This window comes from Rhinichthys klamathensis, unplaced genomic scaffold, assembly GCF_029890125.1.
Source record: "Rhinichthys klamathensis goyatoka isolate OS25496 unplaced genomic scaffold, OSU_Roscu_1.1 h1tg000295l_1, whole genome shotgun sequence".
In the NCBI taxonomy this organism is placed as follows: domain Eukaryota; kingdom Metazoa; phylum Chordata; class Actinopteri; order Cypriniformes; family Leuciscidae; genus Rhinichthys; species Rhinichthys klamathensis.
Window position 1 is genome coordinate 400,155 of NW_026606814.1, and position 18,694 is coordinate 418,848.

Below are 18,694 nucleotides of genomic sequence, written 5' to 3' on the forward strand. Positions count from 1 at the left end.
CATTCTGTCGTCCAATGAGAGACGCTGGCAGAATTTCCGGCGTCACCATCATCATCTCCAGCCATTTTGTTAGAGGTGTTGACATTCAACCATCGAGTTCAACGAAGTAACGTTAGTTGATATGGGCTCCATTATATTCTTTATATCAACTGAAACTTGGTTTGTTTAAGGTCTTCGGTAAAACAATATTAAGCAGCTTTTGTACGCGAATTTCTACAAGACATCCTATATCAAACGTTAGAACTATTACTTTTCTCATATTTGCGTAGAATTTTCGGACGAGCTAACAGTAGCTAATTCGTTAGCTCTGGTCAAATGGCGGCGAAGTCGGCACAGCAAGCCCCTACATCGAATTGGTAAGATTTCTACACATTACAAATCTTTACCATCATTATATATGTCGTTCGCCACATCATTTTGACTGTTAAACAGTTGCTTTTTACAAATGGAAGACATAGTAAACATATACGAGGTAAATTGGTGTGTAATTAAATATGCGTAACGTTAGCTATCCGCCTCGTTCTTTCTAAGTAACGTTAACATTATGTAGCGAATTCTTTTATTTCACAATCACTTACGACGTAGTTATTGGTTGAAAATGTCATTCAAATTTTTAGTTTAAATTATATGTGAAAATTTCGTCCACATTAGAATTTGACTAATTTACGTTTGGCCTGTGTAACGTTATAGACTTTATTCACATCAGCGCCATCTTTGATTTTTAACGGAAATGAAAGCGAGGCTGTGAGGGATAGACGTAAGTTATATCTCTTCGGTGGGTTGTTGTATACTGTTATTTAATCTGTGTGTTTGGATTGTTCTGTTGACGAAACACTGCAAAAATATCTTTCCAAGAAATTTCAGTTGACAAAAAAAACTCCCGACAGTATGAGCTGTGGAAAAGTTTAAGTGATCTAAGAGCTTTATACAGCTTTTTACAGCGGATGCCTTTGAAAACACGGTAAGTCTATCCCTCACAGCCTCGCTTTCATACCTATCATGTCGCTGCTCTGAATAAGGTCTATTAGAGGCCTCATTTCTGGCTAGCCAGTCTAGATTGTAGTCTTACCTGTATGGCTTTTACCAACACACTTTTGTGGCATTAATAATGTAAGCTAGGCGTAGTATGGTTAATAACTGTTAACAAAATGTTCGTGACTGAATTGCAGATTTAAAGTGTACATATATTATAATGTTATGAACTGGTTGCTGTTACAGTCAGTTTTTATTTGTAAGTGATCTCCATGTTTTGCATGGGTCAGAGTCTTGTGTAGATGCCTAAAAATGAACATACATTGTCATTCACAGGCCGTATGGTAGTAATTCAGGTGGAGAGGGCCCAGTCCATGAGAACCCGGAATGGGAAAAAGCCCGACAGGCTCTAGCCTCCATTACTAAAAGTCAGAACTCAACCAAGACTTCACCAACCAATCGCACTACCCAACAGGTTAGTGTTTTATATAGGGATGCAACGATACCGCTTTTCAAAACCGATCCGATCCAAAAATTCTGAGTATCGGCCGATACCAATACCAGCATAGTTTTTTTTTTTTTAAATCAAGTAGAATTTCAATAACTCTGTGTGTTGAACTGATAATCACTCTTTTCAAAAAGATCAATTATTATATATATATAGCCTAGTCTACTATAAAATTGAGACTGTTTAAAATGTATAGCACAGCTGTTTAATGAGGCAGCAACATATGATAGATAGGACAGAACAAGAAAGGCTATTAATAATCTTTCATTGCGCAAAAGTATTATGATATGAAAGACTCCAATACAGTGCTGCACAAAGCGCTTATGCGCATCCCGAGTGCAGAATGATGCGCTTGAAGCAACATGGAGTCACAGCGCGTCAAGTGCGCATTGAAAAATTCAAAGCACAAAGGAAATGCATATTGATGCGTAGTGTTATCAATATGTTATACAGTAGGGCTGGGCGGTATGACGGTATATATCGTTACCGCGGTAGAAAATGTCAACCGCAAGAGATTTTTTTATTCACGGGTTGCCAGACATAACAAAAAGAGCAAAACAAGCCCCCTTAAAAACGCAGTGTATAAGCAGACATGGCAAAAATGTACCGGGTAACACATTTAAACATAACACGTATTACTATCCTACAAAATTAAAAGGAAGTAACTAATTTATTATGAATAGAATAGTTCAATATAAAATATTCAGATATTATAAACTGATTGATGAAGTAAAGCATAACATGAGATTGAAAAATTATTCAGCAACACTTTATTTAAAGTTTAATTGCACCTATGAGTTGTATTTAATATCAATCAGTTGGGGGAAGTTCATATAAAAGTTGATGAGTGTGTTTTGTTTACTATATTTAGCTATCAAAATAGTTTACCAAAGAAATAATTTACCAAATAAGAGAAAAAGAAAACAATGTGAAGTACTTTTCATTTCTAAAGTATTTGGGTTTATTTATTATACAAAGCCCTTTTTGTCGATTTTTCGAGAATAACTACATATATAAATAACTATATCGTGAAATATATCGTTACTGTGAAATAAAATTAGTCATACCGTGAAATAGAATTTGGTCATACCGCCCACCCCTATTATACAGTATCAATATGTTATACAGTATCTATCTATGGAATAGTTTGAGCCTTTTCTTTTAACAGTTTTAAATTTCAGTTACTGTGCGCGTGAAGAGCAATTATAGTGCTCTGACTCTATTCTAGTGTTGTGATCTAACAGACACCCGGTAGAAAATAACATGATTTAGTTACAGCAATAAAGTCCAGCAATATAAAGTTGTTATGCGAAACCATAGACCTTTATCTACAGATAAAGTATAATAACAGTAACATTGAATCATCTTAGAGAGTTTCATCGTGTTGACTGTCGTACCCGAACCCGTACCCGCTGTTTGAATGCTGAATGAATGACTGACAGTCGCAGCGGAGGGAAAAGTTTACGTGATCTTGAATTTAATGACTTAAATATTAATTTATATCTCACATTATACTATATAATGGCTTCAGAACACTTATAAGATAGTGCACGAAAACTTTATGGTGCTTTATAATGTTTTTGTGCCTTTTGTGGGGCTTAACAATAACACAGAATAGTATATAGGCCTACGCACAATATCAGATTTGGATCGGCCTCGTCTGACCGATACCCGATCCGGCAAAAATGGCAGTATCGGAACCGATACGGAGTATCGGATCGGTGCATCCCTAGTTTTATATATATATATATATATATATATATATATATATATATACATACATACATGCATACACACACGAATTTTAGTTGCATAAACGGTGTATGTCCATTTTGTGTTGTGTGGTTAAATGGTTGATTCTGTTCTGTTTTCTATTATTTGTTAGGTTGGACAGTATCAGGCGACAGTTACAGACTCCTCTACAATGCAGCAGCAGCAACAGCAGCAGTACTATCAGCAGTGGTATCAACAGAACCAACAACAGTATGCTGGTTACCCATATCCCTATAACTACTACTACCCCATGCCTCCGGTAAATAAACGCACCCCTTCATATTCTTACAGCATGTACCTGTATACAGTCTATTTGCGCTAAGCACGGGTCAAAGTAGACGTTGTTCGCTGGCAGCCAATGAAGACCATAGGCGGGCATTATGCAAATGTTACCACGTTACGTATGCGGGTCACAGAAGTAAGACTGGAATTCCTGATGAGTCATTTAGGTGGTTCAGAGTCGATTTTCTTTTGGGAGACAATAATTTAATTTATCGTGCACTTTTGACTTTACACCTTTATAGACCGTTTACATTCACAGACAGCTATGTTACACACTGCATGATGACAGGTAATGTTTGAAAAAGCATAATAGAAGCACTTTAACTATAAAGTATAATAAACCTGCCACTTAGCCCAACTTTTAACATTTACAGCTGTTCCTTTTTGTGCAATTTCCAATATTATTATTTTTTCACTCCTCCAGTATGGAGGATCATATCCTCCAGGACAGTATGGTGTTCCAGGGGGCTACCAGACACCTACTACGGCCACTGGACAGGTATAGACTTTCATATATCATTGTGAGCTTCTGCTGCCCAAATGTAGATCAACTAGTTGTGTAAGTTTTAAGTTATTCATTCATTCTCCCTCTCTCTCTCTCTTTCAGACCCCTGCCATGCCTATGGCAGAAGATCAGTCCTCCAGCTATCCCTCCCAGCCCCCTCCTCCTGCAACCCCTCAACCTCCCCCTCAGAGTCCTACGTCCACTGACCAGCCCCCACCCCCTCCACCACCTCCCATACCTCCTCCACCCAATGCCCAGTACCCTCTTCCACCATCCCAGACCCCCTACAGCCCCATTGGTACCCTGCCATACAGCCCTACGGATTCTAACCCCATGATGCGGGGCTACAATCCTGGGCAGATTCGGCCAGGGTACCAGGGTTACCCAGCACCTGCATATCAGCCCCCTCAGCAGCAGGCTCCAGGACAAGGCCCATATGGAGGTGCAGGCATGGTGGATTCTAAGAAGCCTAACATTAGCAATATGAACAAAGGTGGACAGCAGCTGTGGCAGCGCATGAAACGTATGTGTCTCTGTTAGCTTATGTGTGCTAAACATGTCATTTTAAGTATATCCTAATGTTTTTGTTTTTTCTTCTTCAACAGAGGCTCCTGGAACAGGTGCTGTAAAATTTAACATACAAAAGCGCCCGTACGTCATGTCAAGTCAAAACTTCCCTTCAGCTGAGCAGGCCCCTGGATTGGGATCCCTTAATGTGACAAACCAATCTCCTGGGTCTGTTGTGGCAACATCTACAACTTCAGCTGGATGTTCCCAAACTCGGTAAGCACACTGGCTAATATTTAAAATTAAAAGGCTGGTTGGAACATGCTTGTGTCTCAGTTGCAACTGACCGCATTATCTAGATTAAACAGATCATTAGAGCTGTGCTAATTTTAATGCATTTTATCCCCCATATAAGTTTAGTAATATTAATTTAATGTAAGACATCAATGAAAACAACAACTTTTTTTGGGGTGGTTCTTGAAGGCCTCAGGACTGGCCACAGGCCATGAAAGAGTATGTACAGCGTTGCTTCACAGCCTGTGAATCTGAAGAGGATAAGGATCGTACAGAAAAAGTACTGAAAGACCTTCTGCAGTCCAGACTACAGGATGGCTCAGCTTATACCATCGATTGGACCAGAGAACCGCTGCCAGAGTGAGTTGCATTTTGTTCAGTTCAGCATTCCTTGTTCTATAAGTGGCTTGTTCAGATCTCTTTTCAGTGTCTTTTCAAGCTACTTAACTATTGGCACTAAACATATGAAATAAATCCTAGTATAAAAAGATTTCTTCAGTAATTTCAAATCTAGGTATGATCATGTGTTTATTAGGTGCCGGTTTGGTCATTCAAGGTTTACACTTGGACTGGACTGTTTTTAATTTGAATAGACAAACATTTTTATGCAGAGACGTGTTTAACTGATGTATTGAAATGATCACCTGAAATGTATTTTAGAAATTTTATCTTGTATTACTTGAGTCTTGTCTTGTTTTTTTTTTGTTAAATATAACTTTTGTTATTCACATGGTGTATACATTTTTTTTTTTTATAAATTGGCACTAAACTACTGCTTTTTTTTATCAGCCTGAAGCAAAAGCAGTCTCGCTGGGAGGTGGTTACTCAACGCTCTCAGGAGAATGCTATTGGGAGAGGTGGAGCCACCCGTGGCAGGGCGGGAGCCAGGCTGGGTAACTACAGAAATGTATTTTCTCAAAGAAGCCCCTCCTCCAGCTCGTCCCACTCCTCATCGCGATCCCCATCCCCTCACAACCGACACAGGGACAGGAGTAGACATCACCGCAGGTAATGCGCAGGATTGCAAAGTTACTTATCTAATACTTTAAAAAAAAAAAAAGGTGCAGTTTAACTGTGTCGATTAACCGGCAAAAAACCGGAATGAGACAAGGACGAGGATTCATTAACTGCAGTAATATACCATTTTATAAGGCTGCATGATATATTTCAAACCATTTAAAAATCATAATATAGCATAGTGCTATTGTGAAATTAAAAAGTCTGCAATTCAATTAAATAAGTATATGTGCTGCCGGTTTCAGAGTAAAACAACGCTTTATTTACATGCGTGCAGGTTACATAAAGTCTTGATGTGCTTCTTAGCGAAGTGTTGTGCTGTTTTCATTTACATGATTGAGCTGCTCAGCAGCTCTCCATCTCTGCATATGCTGTGAGTTTGGGTTGCTTATAACGTTCATCTGGGAACTCAACGCGTGACATTTCACCAGATTATTAACATAAATCACTTAGAAACCTACACCAACACAGGAGAATACATCAGTATGTTTCTAAATATGTGAATTGTTGTTCATTGTGATTTCAAAATAAAAGTTTAAACTCTCGCTGTAGCATTTCTATCGTAAAGAAGTGGCCAAGTATTAAAGATTAAAGGGATAGTTCACCCAAAAATGAAAATTAGCCCATGATTTACTCACCCTGAAGCCATCCTAGGTGTATATGACATTCTTCTTTCAGACGAATACAATCGGAGTTATATAAAAAAATGTCCTGGCTCTTCCAAGCTCCATAATGGCAGTGAATGGCTGTATGTCTTTGAAAGTCCATCAAAGCGCATCTATTCATTATTAAAGTTCTCCACGTGTTAAGCCCTGAAGTGAAGCGATGCGTTCGTGTAAGAAAAATATCCATGTTTAAAACTTTATGGACTTAAATAACTAGCTTCCGGCAGATGGGCGTACGCATCGATTTACACTTGTGTGTCAAGTTCAAGGGTTACTCTTTTTGCGTAAATCGATGCGTATGGCCGTCTGAATTAAATGTTGTTTTGACAAAATTAAACAAGTAAAATAACAACAACGATCAAGAGGGATGCGTTTCCCAAAACCATCGTAAGCCCAAGTTGATCGTTGGTGGCAATTGTTTTACGATCAACTTAGGCTTACGATGCTTTTGGGAAACGCAGCCTGGCCGTTGGCGCCCTCTGCAAGCATTTGATACGTAATGTAGTTAAGTTGTTTGTTTATATTATGTATATTACATTGTGTTTTTACAGTGTTGTATAATAAAACCATATGATTACTTGCATTTGATTAGGGATGCAACGATACCGCTTTTTCAAAACCGATCCGATACCAAAATTCTGAGTACCGGCCGATACCAATCCGATACCAGTGCAGTTTTTTTTTTAATCAACTAGAATTTCTAGAACTCTGTTTGTTGAACTGATAATCACTCTTTTATGTTTTAAACACAATCTACTTAATACAGACAACTTCATTATAAAGAAAAACAACAAATCAAAAAAATATATATGATCATAATCTATGACAAAAATGCTATTATAAACTAGATTAGTGGATAATTCAGCAGTAAAATTTAGTCTTGAAAAATCACGAGTGCACAATAATTGTATAAAATCTGAAAATTTAGTGGGGAACAAATAAGAGACAATAAGTGTAACACTAAATCTGGTAAAACGTTACACATTGCTCTTTATATTGTTGTAAAATACATTCATGAAAAACAAGATAACAAAAATCAAAAAGATAAATTATTATATATATAGCCTAGGCTACTATAAAATTGTGACATGTTTTAAATGTATAGCACAGCTGTTCATTGCGTCACTGCATTATATGAAAGACTCCAATACAGTGCAGCACAAAGCGCTTATGCGCATCCCGAGTGCAGAATGATGCGCTTGAAGCAACATGAGTCACAGCGCGTCGAGTCCGCATTGAAAAGTTCAAAGTACAAATACATATTGATGCGTAGTGTATTATACAGTATCTATCTATGCAATAGTTTATTGAGGCTTTTCTTTTTTAACAGTTTTACTTTTCAGTTACTGTGCGTGTGAAGAACAATTATAGTGCTCTGACTCTACTCTAGTGTTGTGATCTAACAGACACCCGGTAGAAAGTAACATGATTAAGGTACAGCAATAACGTCCAGCAAGATAAAGTTGTTTTATGCGAAACCATAGACCTTTATCTACAGATCAAATATAATAACAGTAACATTGAATCATCTTAGAGAGAATTTCCTCGTGTTGACTGTCGTAACCGAAAACGACGCGCTGTTTGAATGCTGAATGAATGACTGACAGTTGCAGCGGAGGGAAAAGTTTACGTGATCTTGAATTTAATTACTTAAATATTAATTTATATCTCACATTATACTATATAATGGCTTCAGAACACTTAGATGTTTTTGTGCCTTTTGTGGGGCTTAACAATAACAGAATAGTATACGCCTCGTCTGACCGATACCCGATCCGGCAAAAATGGTAGTATCGGACCCGATACCGAGTATCATTGATACTTTGCATTAATCATCAAAATAATCGACCAATTACTTGATTACCAATATAATCATTAGTGACAGCCCTACTTTAAATCATCACTTGAAGTATGATAGAAATTGGAGATCAGCAGAATTTGAATGGTGACTGTCTTCCTTCTGCAGTGATTCTGGCTCCCAATCAGATAGCAGCATGTCAAGTGATCCTCGCCTCCCATTGTCCCGGCGGCAACAAAAAGGTGGCCGAGGCCGTGGGGCAGAAAGGGAGCGAGGCAGAGGAGGTGTGGGAGAAAGAGGCAGAGGAAGAGGCAAAGCAAACCGAGGGCGGAGGTGAGATATCATTGTTTGTACACCAAAATGGAATGCCATTAACAAGTTTTTAACTTTAGGGAATTACTAGTAGCCTCATTACCTTCTCCTCTGACTTCTATCAGGAATATGGAAGACCTAACGGGTGGAATTGGTAAAAAGCGGAAAGGTGGTAACGCAGGCCTTGACTTTCACGACCCGAATCGTGAAGCAAAGAAGCAGAGCCGTGCAGCACGCTTCCACACTAAATTACGCACTGAGCCCCTGGTGTTAAACATCAATGTTTTTGACCTCCCCAATGGCACCCAGGAGGGGCTGAGTTGGGATGAATGCCCCATAGTCGGCACCTGCCAGGACATCACCAAAATCTACCTGCGCCTCACATGTGCTCCTGACCCTGCAACCGTCAGACCTGTACCTGTGAGTGTTTCTCAAAGTGTTGCTTTTCTTTAGGGATCTGTTTAATGGTTATAGTTCTTTGGTTAACACTGGATTATGTGTCTTATTCATGGGTTGTACTCAAAAGTGGTCTCTAGTTGGTAAATTAAGCAGTTTTATTGAAGATTTGTTTTGAATATTTTCTTGTTTCAGGTGTTGCGAAAGTCCCTGATTGCGGTGAAAACTCATTGGAAAACCAATCAGGATTATGTGTATGCATGTGAACAAATGAAGTCAATACGACAAGATCTCACTGTGAGTTACGCTTACTTGTACTAATTATCGTATTTTCCGCACTATAAGGCGCACTTAAAAGCCTTTAATTTTCCCAAAAAACGACAGTGCGCCTTATAATCCGGAGCGCCTTATATATGGATGGTGAACACACGTTCACCAAGACGGGGAGACAGCGCCGGGCGACTTACGCCACTATCTGCCAATGGATCGTGGATGCCTGGGCTGATATATCAGTCTCAACTGTGATCCGAGCTTTCACGAAGGCAGGAATAATCTCTTTATTCAGCCAGCTCACATACCCGTATTTACTTCCTGTTTTCGGCCGAAGTCCACAGTAGTTGATTGTCGAGTTCGCGCGCGATCAAACCTCCTCCGTGTGTTCAACATCTGATTCGGATGAACTATCCATTTGAGCTGATATTCTCAGAACACCACACAGCACCGTCATCGGCTGACAGCTGACAGTCTGAGTCTCCACTGTTGCTTAGTTACCAATGATCGCGCGCGCACTTGACAATCGCCTACTGTGGACTTCGACCGAAAACAGGAAGAAAATACGGGTATGTGAGCTGGCTGAATAAACATCATTTTTATTCATATCTTTCACATTTAACGTTACTGGAGTCAGATTCACCGTGTTCACTCACATGGCTGTGCGCTTGTAATGACACATTAAGGTTGTTAAGAGGCTAAAAGCAGGTTTAAAACTTTTCCCGTTTAAGTCAACAGGCTGCAAATTTTAAAAGGAGGATAACACGGTGTAGGCAACACCGGTTTTTGTCGTTGTTATCTGTACTGACAGCACTCCAAATGTACAAAAAATTAGCTCAATGTTAAAATTGACCGGAGTTTTCCTTTAACGTTTGAACAACGTTACCATGGGAGTGAACGGAGTTGTCAGAAAGCTTAATAAAGTTTGACTTTATCTGACTTTTTTGTTGACATTTGTTGACATCTAGTGGACGCATAACGCAAACCCAGTCAAACGTTTGACTGCAGTATCTTATGCGCCTTATAATCCGGTGCGCCCTATATATGAAAAATGTTCTAAAATAGGTCATTCATTGAAGGTGGGCCTTATAATCCGGTGCGCCGTATAGTGCGGAAAATACGGTACCTGCCGTACCATTTTCTCATGTAGTGTCTTACCTTGAAATCTTGTGTCATTCAGGTTCAAGGTGTGCGTACAGACTTCACCGTGGAGGTATATGAGACTCATGCTCGCATCGCTCTGGAAAAGGTATGTGATGTAAAGTCAGCTCTGATTAAAAGGCACTTTTATTCTTTTTGGACTAAACGCACATTTCGACTGTTATCAGGGTGACCATGAGGAGTTCAACCAGTGCCAGACCCAGCTGAAGGCGCTGTATAAAGACTGCCCATCGGACAACATTGGAGAATTCACTTCCTATAGAATTATCTACTTCATCTTTACTAAGAACTCTGGAGGTATAAATTGCTTTTTCTGTTTAATCTCTAGTTTAAAGGGCATATTGCAGGTTAGAGGACCCAACGAGTCAATGTATAGAAAAATAATGTAGGAACTAGATTTTCTTTAAAATATACGTATAAATACGCTAAAGAAGCTTCTGGAGTCGTTTTTGTGAGAAAATTTTACTTCCGCATCTTAAAATGGGCGTGGCGGGCGTTGTCGATTCAAACAACAGGAAAACAATGGATCGCAACCAGTGGAGAACAGGGCAGGTGTCTTGGTGAGAGAGACCAGTGTTAGCTTATAGATATATACACATTCGCTAACGATATACACTGTGCTCACAATATTGTACATATTATTACCATCGTATATCAGGCCAGCAGACATGAGTTTGTTTAAGGGTATATACTATTAAATGTATAAACTATACTTGAGTATATTTGTATTGTACTAAAAACATAATCAAGTACATTTTTAATACATATTTTTCACCTGGGTTATAACTAGTGATGAGCTGTTATCGGCTGCGTTAACGTGAGACTCTTATCGGGCGATAAAAAAAATATCGCCGTTAATCTATTCTCAAAGTTGGGTTGGGAGCTGGGTCTATACTACGCAAGCTATGATGACTTTCACCTTGATATTTTAGCGCAGATGTATACCTAGCCGAATTGCACTGTAGGGGGCATTTAATACCAATATATTGAAACGTCTGTTTATCCAAATTCCCTTAATAAAGGAGTCCAGACATTAAAAAAATATCAGTCTATTGGATGAGAGCAGTTGACCAATGTAAGCTGTCCGGCCGGACAGCCTACATTGGTCAACTTCTCTGCGGCTGTACAGCCAATAGAGTGAATGGATTTTTTTCATTCTTTTTTCTATTCCTATTGTTAGGATTGTATCGATCGGTCGATTAATCGAGTAATCGGATAATTTTTTTGTGTGTGTTTTTAAACAACCAAAACAAATAATGCATAACGAAAATGATGTGGCTGTAAAATGATCAAGCATTTGGCTTTTATTTCTCAAAAAACAAACAAACAAAAAAACTGGTATTTATTTCAACTCCAACATTTGGCTCCAAAACTAAGCCTATTTATTGCAATTTTTACCCATTTAGTATAAGTGCCAACAATGTTCTATGCTCAATTACTTTGGTAGCCGATTAAAATGTCTTCCCCAAAAGTACGAGTGGATTTGGAGAAGCAGGCCGGGGAATTTCATTTTTTGTTGTTGTCTGTAACTATTTGGAAGTCGTGACATACAAACAAGGTCTCGCACAGACTGCAATACAATATTTGTTCCTCCATCACGTCGCGGTGTATACAGTGAAGGCATGCTGAAATTATTGTTGCGTGGCTACATAAAAGTTTAAGCATATGTGATGCATTGCCGCAATTGATATGACTGGCGCGTGAGAGAGACGAGGGTGTATGCGTGTGTGTGTATGCGTGTGTGTGAGTGAAGGGGTTCACACACCGAACGCAAATTTATTTATTTACGCGAGTAGATTACATACAAAGTCAATGCAAAGACGCGAATAGACGCATCATTCGCGCCGGGCGTCGCGAACGTCTTCCACACACGTTGAAAATTTTTAACTCGAGCGAATGTTTAAGTGTCTAACTAGACGCGATAGACGCGTATTTGACGCTCTATTCGCGTTCGGTGTGAACACACCATTAGGTTACCTTGTTTCAGCGACGCTTGGTGAAACAGCATGTAATGGATGTTTTCGGTTCAGAATGCTGATTCATTGCGGTCGTACTGTTGTGGTATGCCAGGTATACTTTGCAGTAGACACATTGCACCTTGTTCTCTTCCTTTTTAAGTATGTAATGATCCCAAACTTTAGACATTCTCTGCCGTTTATGGACATCTTTACTCTCCGCCATCGCGCCAAATAAATTCAAAATGTATCACGCGCTATAGTATAGATCCGCGTATAGTGCGCGTCATAGGAATTTAACGAGGCTTCGAGGCAGAGTTTTTGCCTCGAGGAATTTTTGTAATCGAGTAACTCGAGTAGCTCGAGGAATCGTTTCAGCCCTACAGACAAAGATATATTATAATAAATAGATAATCACGACACGGAGGCGCCGGCGCGTGAACAGGAGCTCGTCTTGTGAGTCATAAATCAACCAAAACACAGCGTATAAGGTAGGCCTACTTGCCTCAGGAGTACAGTGGGTGCCATGAGGTGCGAATGTATAATGTGGAGAATAGTTACGAAAATGGAGAGAAAATATAAATCCGGCGCATTAAAAAGAAAAGAACGAGATAGTCTTTGTGTTTTATTTAACATAAGCTACTTGGCTCAAGTGACACATTATTACATATGCATTCATCAGATGTTTTACTTTTTTTTTTTTTTACGGTTTTAATTTTAAAATGACATGGTAGCAGAGGGCCCCATGATGAAGCTCCGCCCCCACTGTACTGAGAGTCTAGCTCCGCCCCTGCCCATCTTACAAACTACCTGCGAAGTTATTTATTTGGGTAGCACACATATTCTGAATGCCTTCGGCCGAATTCAAATGAGCCATTTTAATCTAGATTAATCTATATTAATTCCAAGATTACAGTGAGGTTAATCTAGATTAAAAAAATGATTCTATGCCCACCACTAGTTATAACATAAACAGAAAATTAAAGATTTGAATATTTAAACAATCTGAGTAATTTTGTTTTTCAATTACAAGTTGCCTCTAGGGCATGACTACCTATATCACACTATTTGATACCATTTGTACAGTATACGACGATCAATATTCTTGCTTCGGCATCCCATGTTGAACTCCATCATATCGCCGGGATGATAATACTCCGATCTGAAGTGAACGCTACACACGACTGCGTTTCTCGAAGCCGATGCGTAAGAGAAATCCCGTCGCTTCACCTGCACAAACCGCACCCAGGCACGAAAGATATATAGCACCGTCCCTTTTCTTATGGAAACCTGTGGACTCTGTATCCTGACAGGCCGGAGTTTTTGCAACCTCCACAAACAATAATTTACCATGACGATGATAAATTGAAATACAAAAACTACCGAAAACACACTGACTGACGACCGCCCTTACTGAATACCAGCCTCCTCTGCACTGAGCTGAGGCTCCCTGTCGTGATGTAAAATGACGCAATGTTGGGGAAAAAAAGCCGTTTTTACGAGCAGTCAAAGAAACGCTCACTTTATCTACTAAATTAGTGCCCTTATGTCGTTTTAAAACATTTTAAATCCTGCATTAACTTTTCATATGGTATTTTCATACAAGGTTATATATTAATTTAGATTTTTATTTTACCTGCAATATGCTCTTTAAGGTTTTAATCTCACTATTTTGCACTCCAATTTTTATTGCCCTTGCTACGTTTATCATAGACTTGACCACCGAGCTTGTGTACCTGACCCCTGAGCTCTGTGCTGATCCATGTGTAGCTCATGCTCTTGAGCTCCGTACTGCCTGGGCTCTTGGAAACTTCCACCGGTTCTTCAAACTCTATCGGAAAGCTCCACGTATGGCTGCTTATCTAATAGACAAGTTTGTGGAGCGTGAAAGAAATCTAGCACTAAGGGCCATTTTTAAAACGTGAGTACACATGCCAGGGAGATTGATTTAAAAATGATGCTATTGATGATTTGAAGTCTAAAGTTTTCCGTCTTGTTTTCCCTTCTCTGCTGCAGGTTCAGGCCCTTTGTGCCGGTGGAGTATGTGCAGTCCAGCTTGGCCTTCCCAGATTTAGACTCATGTTTAGCATTTCTAACAGGGCTTGGGGTTACATTCACCCCCTCTGACCCAAGCAAAATAGACTGTAAAGTCAGCTCAACCTGTTTTACAACCTCGTAGTTTGGGGGAAAGGGTTGGGGGTGACCAGAGGATTTACACTTATAGAGCTTATAAAGACTGTAGATAAGGGACCAGATATCTGCATAATAGACACACATTCAGAGTCTAGAGCTGATCATATATACGAGATTTATCTCAGATTTTTTTAAACTCTTGTAGAGTGATGGACATTCTGACAGATGGACAGTTGACATCCATATACAGAGACTTAGGTGCCATTTCAAGACCCAGTATAGCCTATTCCCACAGCCCATTTAGTGAAGTATCAGGCAACCAAATACTTGCAGATTATCCCTTACACCAATAGAAAAATGAAACAGGGGGCAAAGATCTAATGGGGTCAGGTCAACAGGTCATGTCAGGTCCCACATCATAGAGCTCAAAAAGCATTTTCAAGCTAACAGTGTTGTGTTCTCATGTTTCTTTCCCCTCAAGCAAACAGCCACAAAGCTCAAGACCTGATATCATCACAGTTAATGCTGAATATAGCCTAACGTGAGCCAGTTCCCACCAACAGCGTACCAGCTCAAGTCTGTGTGAAGGCAACAGATCCTTCTCCAAGATTTTTGTCATCTTTAATGGACTTTAAAGCCATGTGCAAGTGCAATCCTTCAAGCAAGAAGAGGATGGTTTGTATGCCCTATCTTTCTCTTTGCCTGAGATGTCTTCAGTAAGTCAGTGGTGGAGGCACTCCATTAGATCTCCTTCCTCACTTCATCTCTAGGATCCGAATGCTGATAGCCTATAATATTTGGACTGAGTTATAACAAGATCACCGTCAGAAATGCAGATTAGGCCATATTTTCGTCCCATCACCAGTTCTGCCCCCATTTACCACACAGTTTCCTCTTCCGCACATGGTGTTCAACACTCAAGAAGCTGGGCCTCATTAGTCATAGATACCATCCTAATCGTTCCTCGACACCCAGGAAGCACAGCTCAGTGACTTTCACTTCCACCCCAGCTGTGATCGGAATAGGCCCAACCGTTTTAAAGTCATCCAGGTCCACCTAGGGGATTCATTCACCACTAAGTTTTACCACCAGCCACTGAAGAGCCAAGTCCCCTCAAGCACCACCCAGCATAGAAGGTCTCTACGCCCAACACGCAGTCAGCCTGACCAAGTTCATTCATTCAGAAGGAAAAGCAAGATCAGTTTTCCCTCACACCAAGATGGCGGTTGTATCCTGTCTTCTCTCCACTGGCCACCTCATTCCTGCAAGGGCATCCACTGTCCTGCTGGAGTTTGGCAACACATGGGTTTGTATGGCTCCTTAAGCTTCGGCCACATCTAATGGTAATGGCTGGTAAGAAGGACTTGATGTTTTGAAAAAGCGTGGTGGATCTTCATTCAGCTTGGGTTGAGGTGTTACCACTGTTGAACCACATGCTTGGCTTGATGTCTTTTAACCCTGCTGGCAGGTTGTGAATTTGCATATCTCATTTTGAAACGGGCCTAATACTGAACCCTGTTGCACCCTTTATCTGCAAGATTGGCACCAAAAGATCTGTATGAAAAAAATCAAATATATCTGCTCATTTTACATGGATATTACTGTGATGCAGTTGTAAATCTCAGAGATTCATATGGCATCATGGTCTTAATCTAGCCGATTGAAACATGAATGCGTTATAGTAAAAAAAAAAAAAAAGTTGTACCAATTCAGTTTTACAAAGTTCATCTAATGCTCCTTGATCTCTAATGGACTGCGTTAAAATGGTTTCATTGGAGTCGTAACCCAAACATCACCTTCACTGCAAATGAGTGAGGAGCTTTTTAGCATTTTTGCTGTTGAAGTAATCGGATTTATTAAATGTGATTAACATTCATCCAGCATGGATAAGGCTTGGGTCTGAAATATGTGCTTTAGCTAAATGTGCTCAAGGCCACTATGAGCAGAAAGCATCCCTAACATCTCGTCTGTAAAATATGTACATATGTTTTCATGCAAATAATGTGCAAAGTGAAATTTATTTTTCTCTTATAGTACTTTGGTTTATTATAGTTTATAGTTTATTTTTGTTTGTACAATGGTAAGTGTAATTTTGATTTATACAGTAATTTTGCTGGCAGGTTTTAAAGTTTAAATATAATGGGTGGTAAGCATGTGCACATTGATATGAGGTTTAGTTAAAATAAGTGAAGTTTCCCATTAAAATATAAAATTTCTTGTTCCCCTAGACAAAAATTAAATAACATGTTGTAAAGTAAATCTCTTACAATCTACACTTGTGAAGGAGTCATATACATGACAGTATATTGTCATGAATTGACAATATAATGCCAAATCTTTCCCTTGTTGATAATTATTTAATATTCCCAGGCAGTTAATTCTTTCCTGTATTTATTTCTTTGTCATTTTAACTCTATGCCTTCCTTACTGTTTTGTTCTTCCTCTTTTCCTTATTCAGCTTTTGTTGTGTTCATATCTGTAATAATTGTCACTTGTTAGACACCAAAGTATCTAACAACAAGAGAAATATTTGGTTTAAGCACAAATTTAACACATATGCTGTTTGTCTAGATTTTGTTCTTCCAAAGATATTGATCCTTTAAATTGTAACATGTCCTAACTGATGTGACTGAGGTCAAATTAGTACCGAAGACTACAGTATATTGAAGTTTGGTTAATGTTTTTCTTTTCTTTCTTTAAGTTCATTTTGATTACCTAGGGCATAATTCGGTTTGGATGTTTGTATTTGATTGTACATTGTAAATGAATCATTTGCTACTGGTTGCCACACTGACTTTGCTCTCCTCTCCCTCTCAACCTTCAACCCCTCCCACCCCTTGTTCTCCTCTCTCCTCCTGCACTCCTTTATTACCAAATTCTTTCTCTTCTTGCAGTCATGCACAATCGGAGCAAAGCAAGAGATGAAAAGATGAGGGCAAAACTAATCCAGAGGCACACTGGGAAATGGCCATTGAGACACCCAGACATCAGCCAATTGATTCCTCATTGTGCCTGTTGGTGTCTGATGCATTTGTCATTCTAACGAGAGCTTGCTTTCAATTTGCAATGTTTTTCTTTTCTTTTCTTTTCTTTTTTTATGCCAATATCAAAATTTCTACAAAATGACAAACACCTTGTCAGTCTAAAGATGATGTATGGATTGTATTTCAGGATTGGCTCCATATAGTGTTTGGTAGAATTGCTGCTGTATGTTCAGGTGTGTCTTTTGTCTATTCTTAACATTGCTTTTTCTTTTTTTTTCTATTTCCTAACTATATTTTTAGTTTTTCTTTTATATTTTTCTTTTGCAATTTTTTTGTAGTTCTTTACTGACATTTTGTGTTTTGTTTGTGGACTGAACATGTTTCTGATGTTTAATATAAACCGTAGAATTGCATACTGCACATGCCTGGACATACAGATAGTTATAGACATTTTATACCCTTATGTAAACTTTAGATATCTAAGCAACAGGTTCGAGAGATGCTCAGTTAATGTTCTCAGGTCTTTAAAGTTCACTGCAGTTTCTAATGATAATGGTTACTGACTGCCCATAATGAATATTACTTACGGATTGTCCAAAGCGATGTTAATCTCAATTGATGGCACTTTTTTTTTTTTTTTTTTTTTTTTTTTTTTGAAATGTGTTTTTAGCCCTTGCTGTTGTAGTTGTGTAATATTTTCACAGCAGTATTACTAACGGTCTCATCCCTCTCTTCAGATGTTGCCTGTCCTCTTCTTAAAACATCCCGTTTCTTTAACTTCTTTCCTCTGCATCAGATCTTTTTAGTTCATATTGTGTGTTGTACTTAGATTTGCCTCTGTAAGTGTTCTTACATTTTCAACTTTATCCATTGACCTTTTACCTCGTCTCATCTTTATTTTTTTTCCAGCCATCTGTTATTCTTTCTGCATGTTCTTCTGTCTCCCTCCTCTTCCCTCTGTATTGTGTACTATAATGCAATGTTGCGATTGGTTTATATTTGGTCAGTGCTTGGCAGTAAGTATTTCGACAGGACTGTGCTTGTGTCTGTTTCTTCTTTTACAGCTCCACCTCTCAATGCCCTAATGTGTCTGCCCTGAAAGAAAATACTGCCATTTGTAGATGCTGATCTGTACATTATGTACATAATCTTTTGAGAAAAA

At 39.0% G+C, this 18,694-nt stretch overlaps 1 protein-coding gene across 2 annotated transcripts; it reads left to right on the forward strand.

Moving 5' to 3' along the window:
* The first annotated feature begins 60 nt into the window (after window positions 1–60).
* Window positions 61–16,833, forward strand: leng8 (leukocyte receptor cluster (LRC) member 8). 2 transcript variants are annotated; one of them, XM_056269946.1, is made up of 15 exons: window positions 61–356; window positions 1,309–1,447; window positions 3,366–3,512; window positions 3,960–4,034; window positions 4,143–4,563; window positions 4,646–4,823; window positions 5,031–5,201; window positions 5,631–5,849; window positions 8,490–8,654; window positions 8,759–9,053; window positions 9,225–9,326; window positions 10,480–10,548; window positions 10,628–10,757; window positions 14,129–14,336; window positions 14,432–16,833. In XM_056269946.1, exons 1-15 carry the CDS (start codon window positions 316–318, stop codon window positions 14,592–14,594), a joined length of 2,523 nt encoding a protein of 840 aa, XP_056125921.1. In that variant the 5' UTR covers window positions 61–315; the 3' UTR covers window positions 14,595–16,833. The 2 variants fall into 2 exon arrangements, with proteins under 2 accessions (XP_056125921.1, XP_056125922.1); XM_056269947.1 differs by lacking the exon at window positions 61–356 and adding an exon at window positions 795–961.
* Window positions 16,834–18,694: the final 1,861 nt, after the last annotated feature.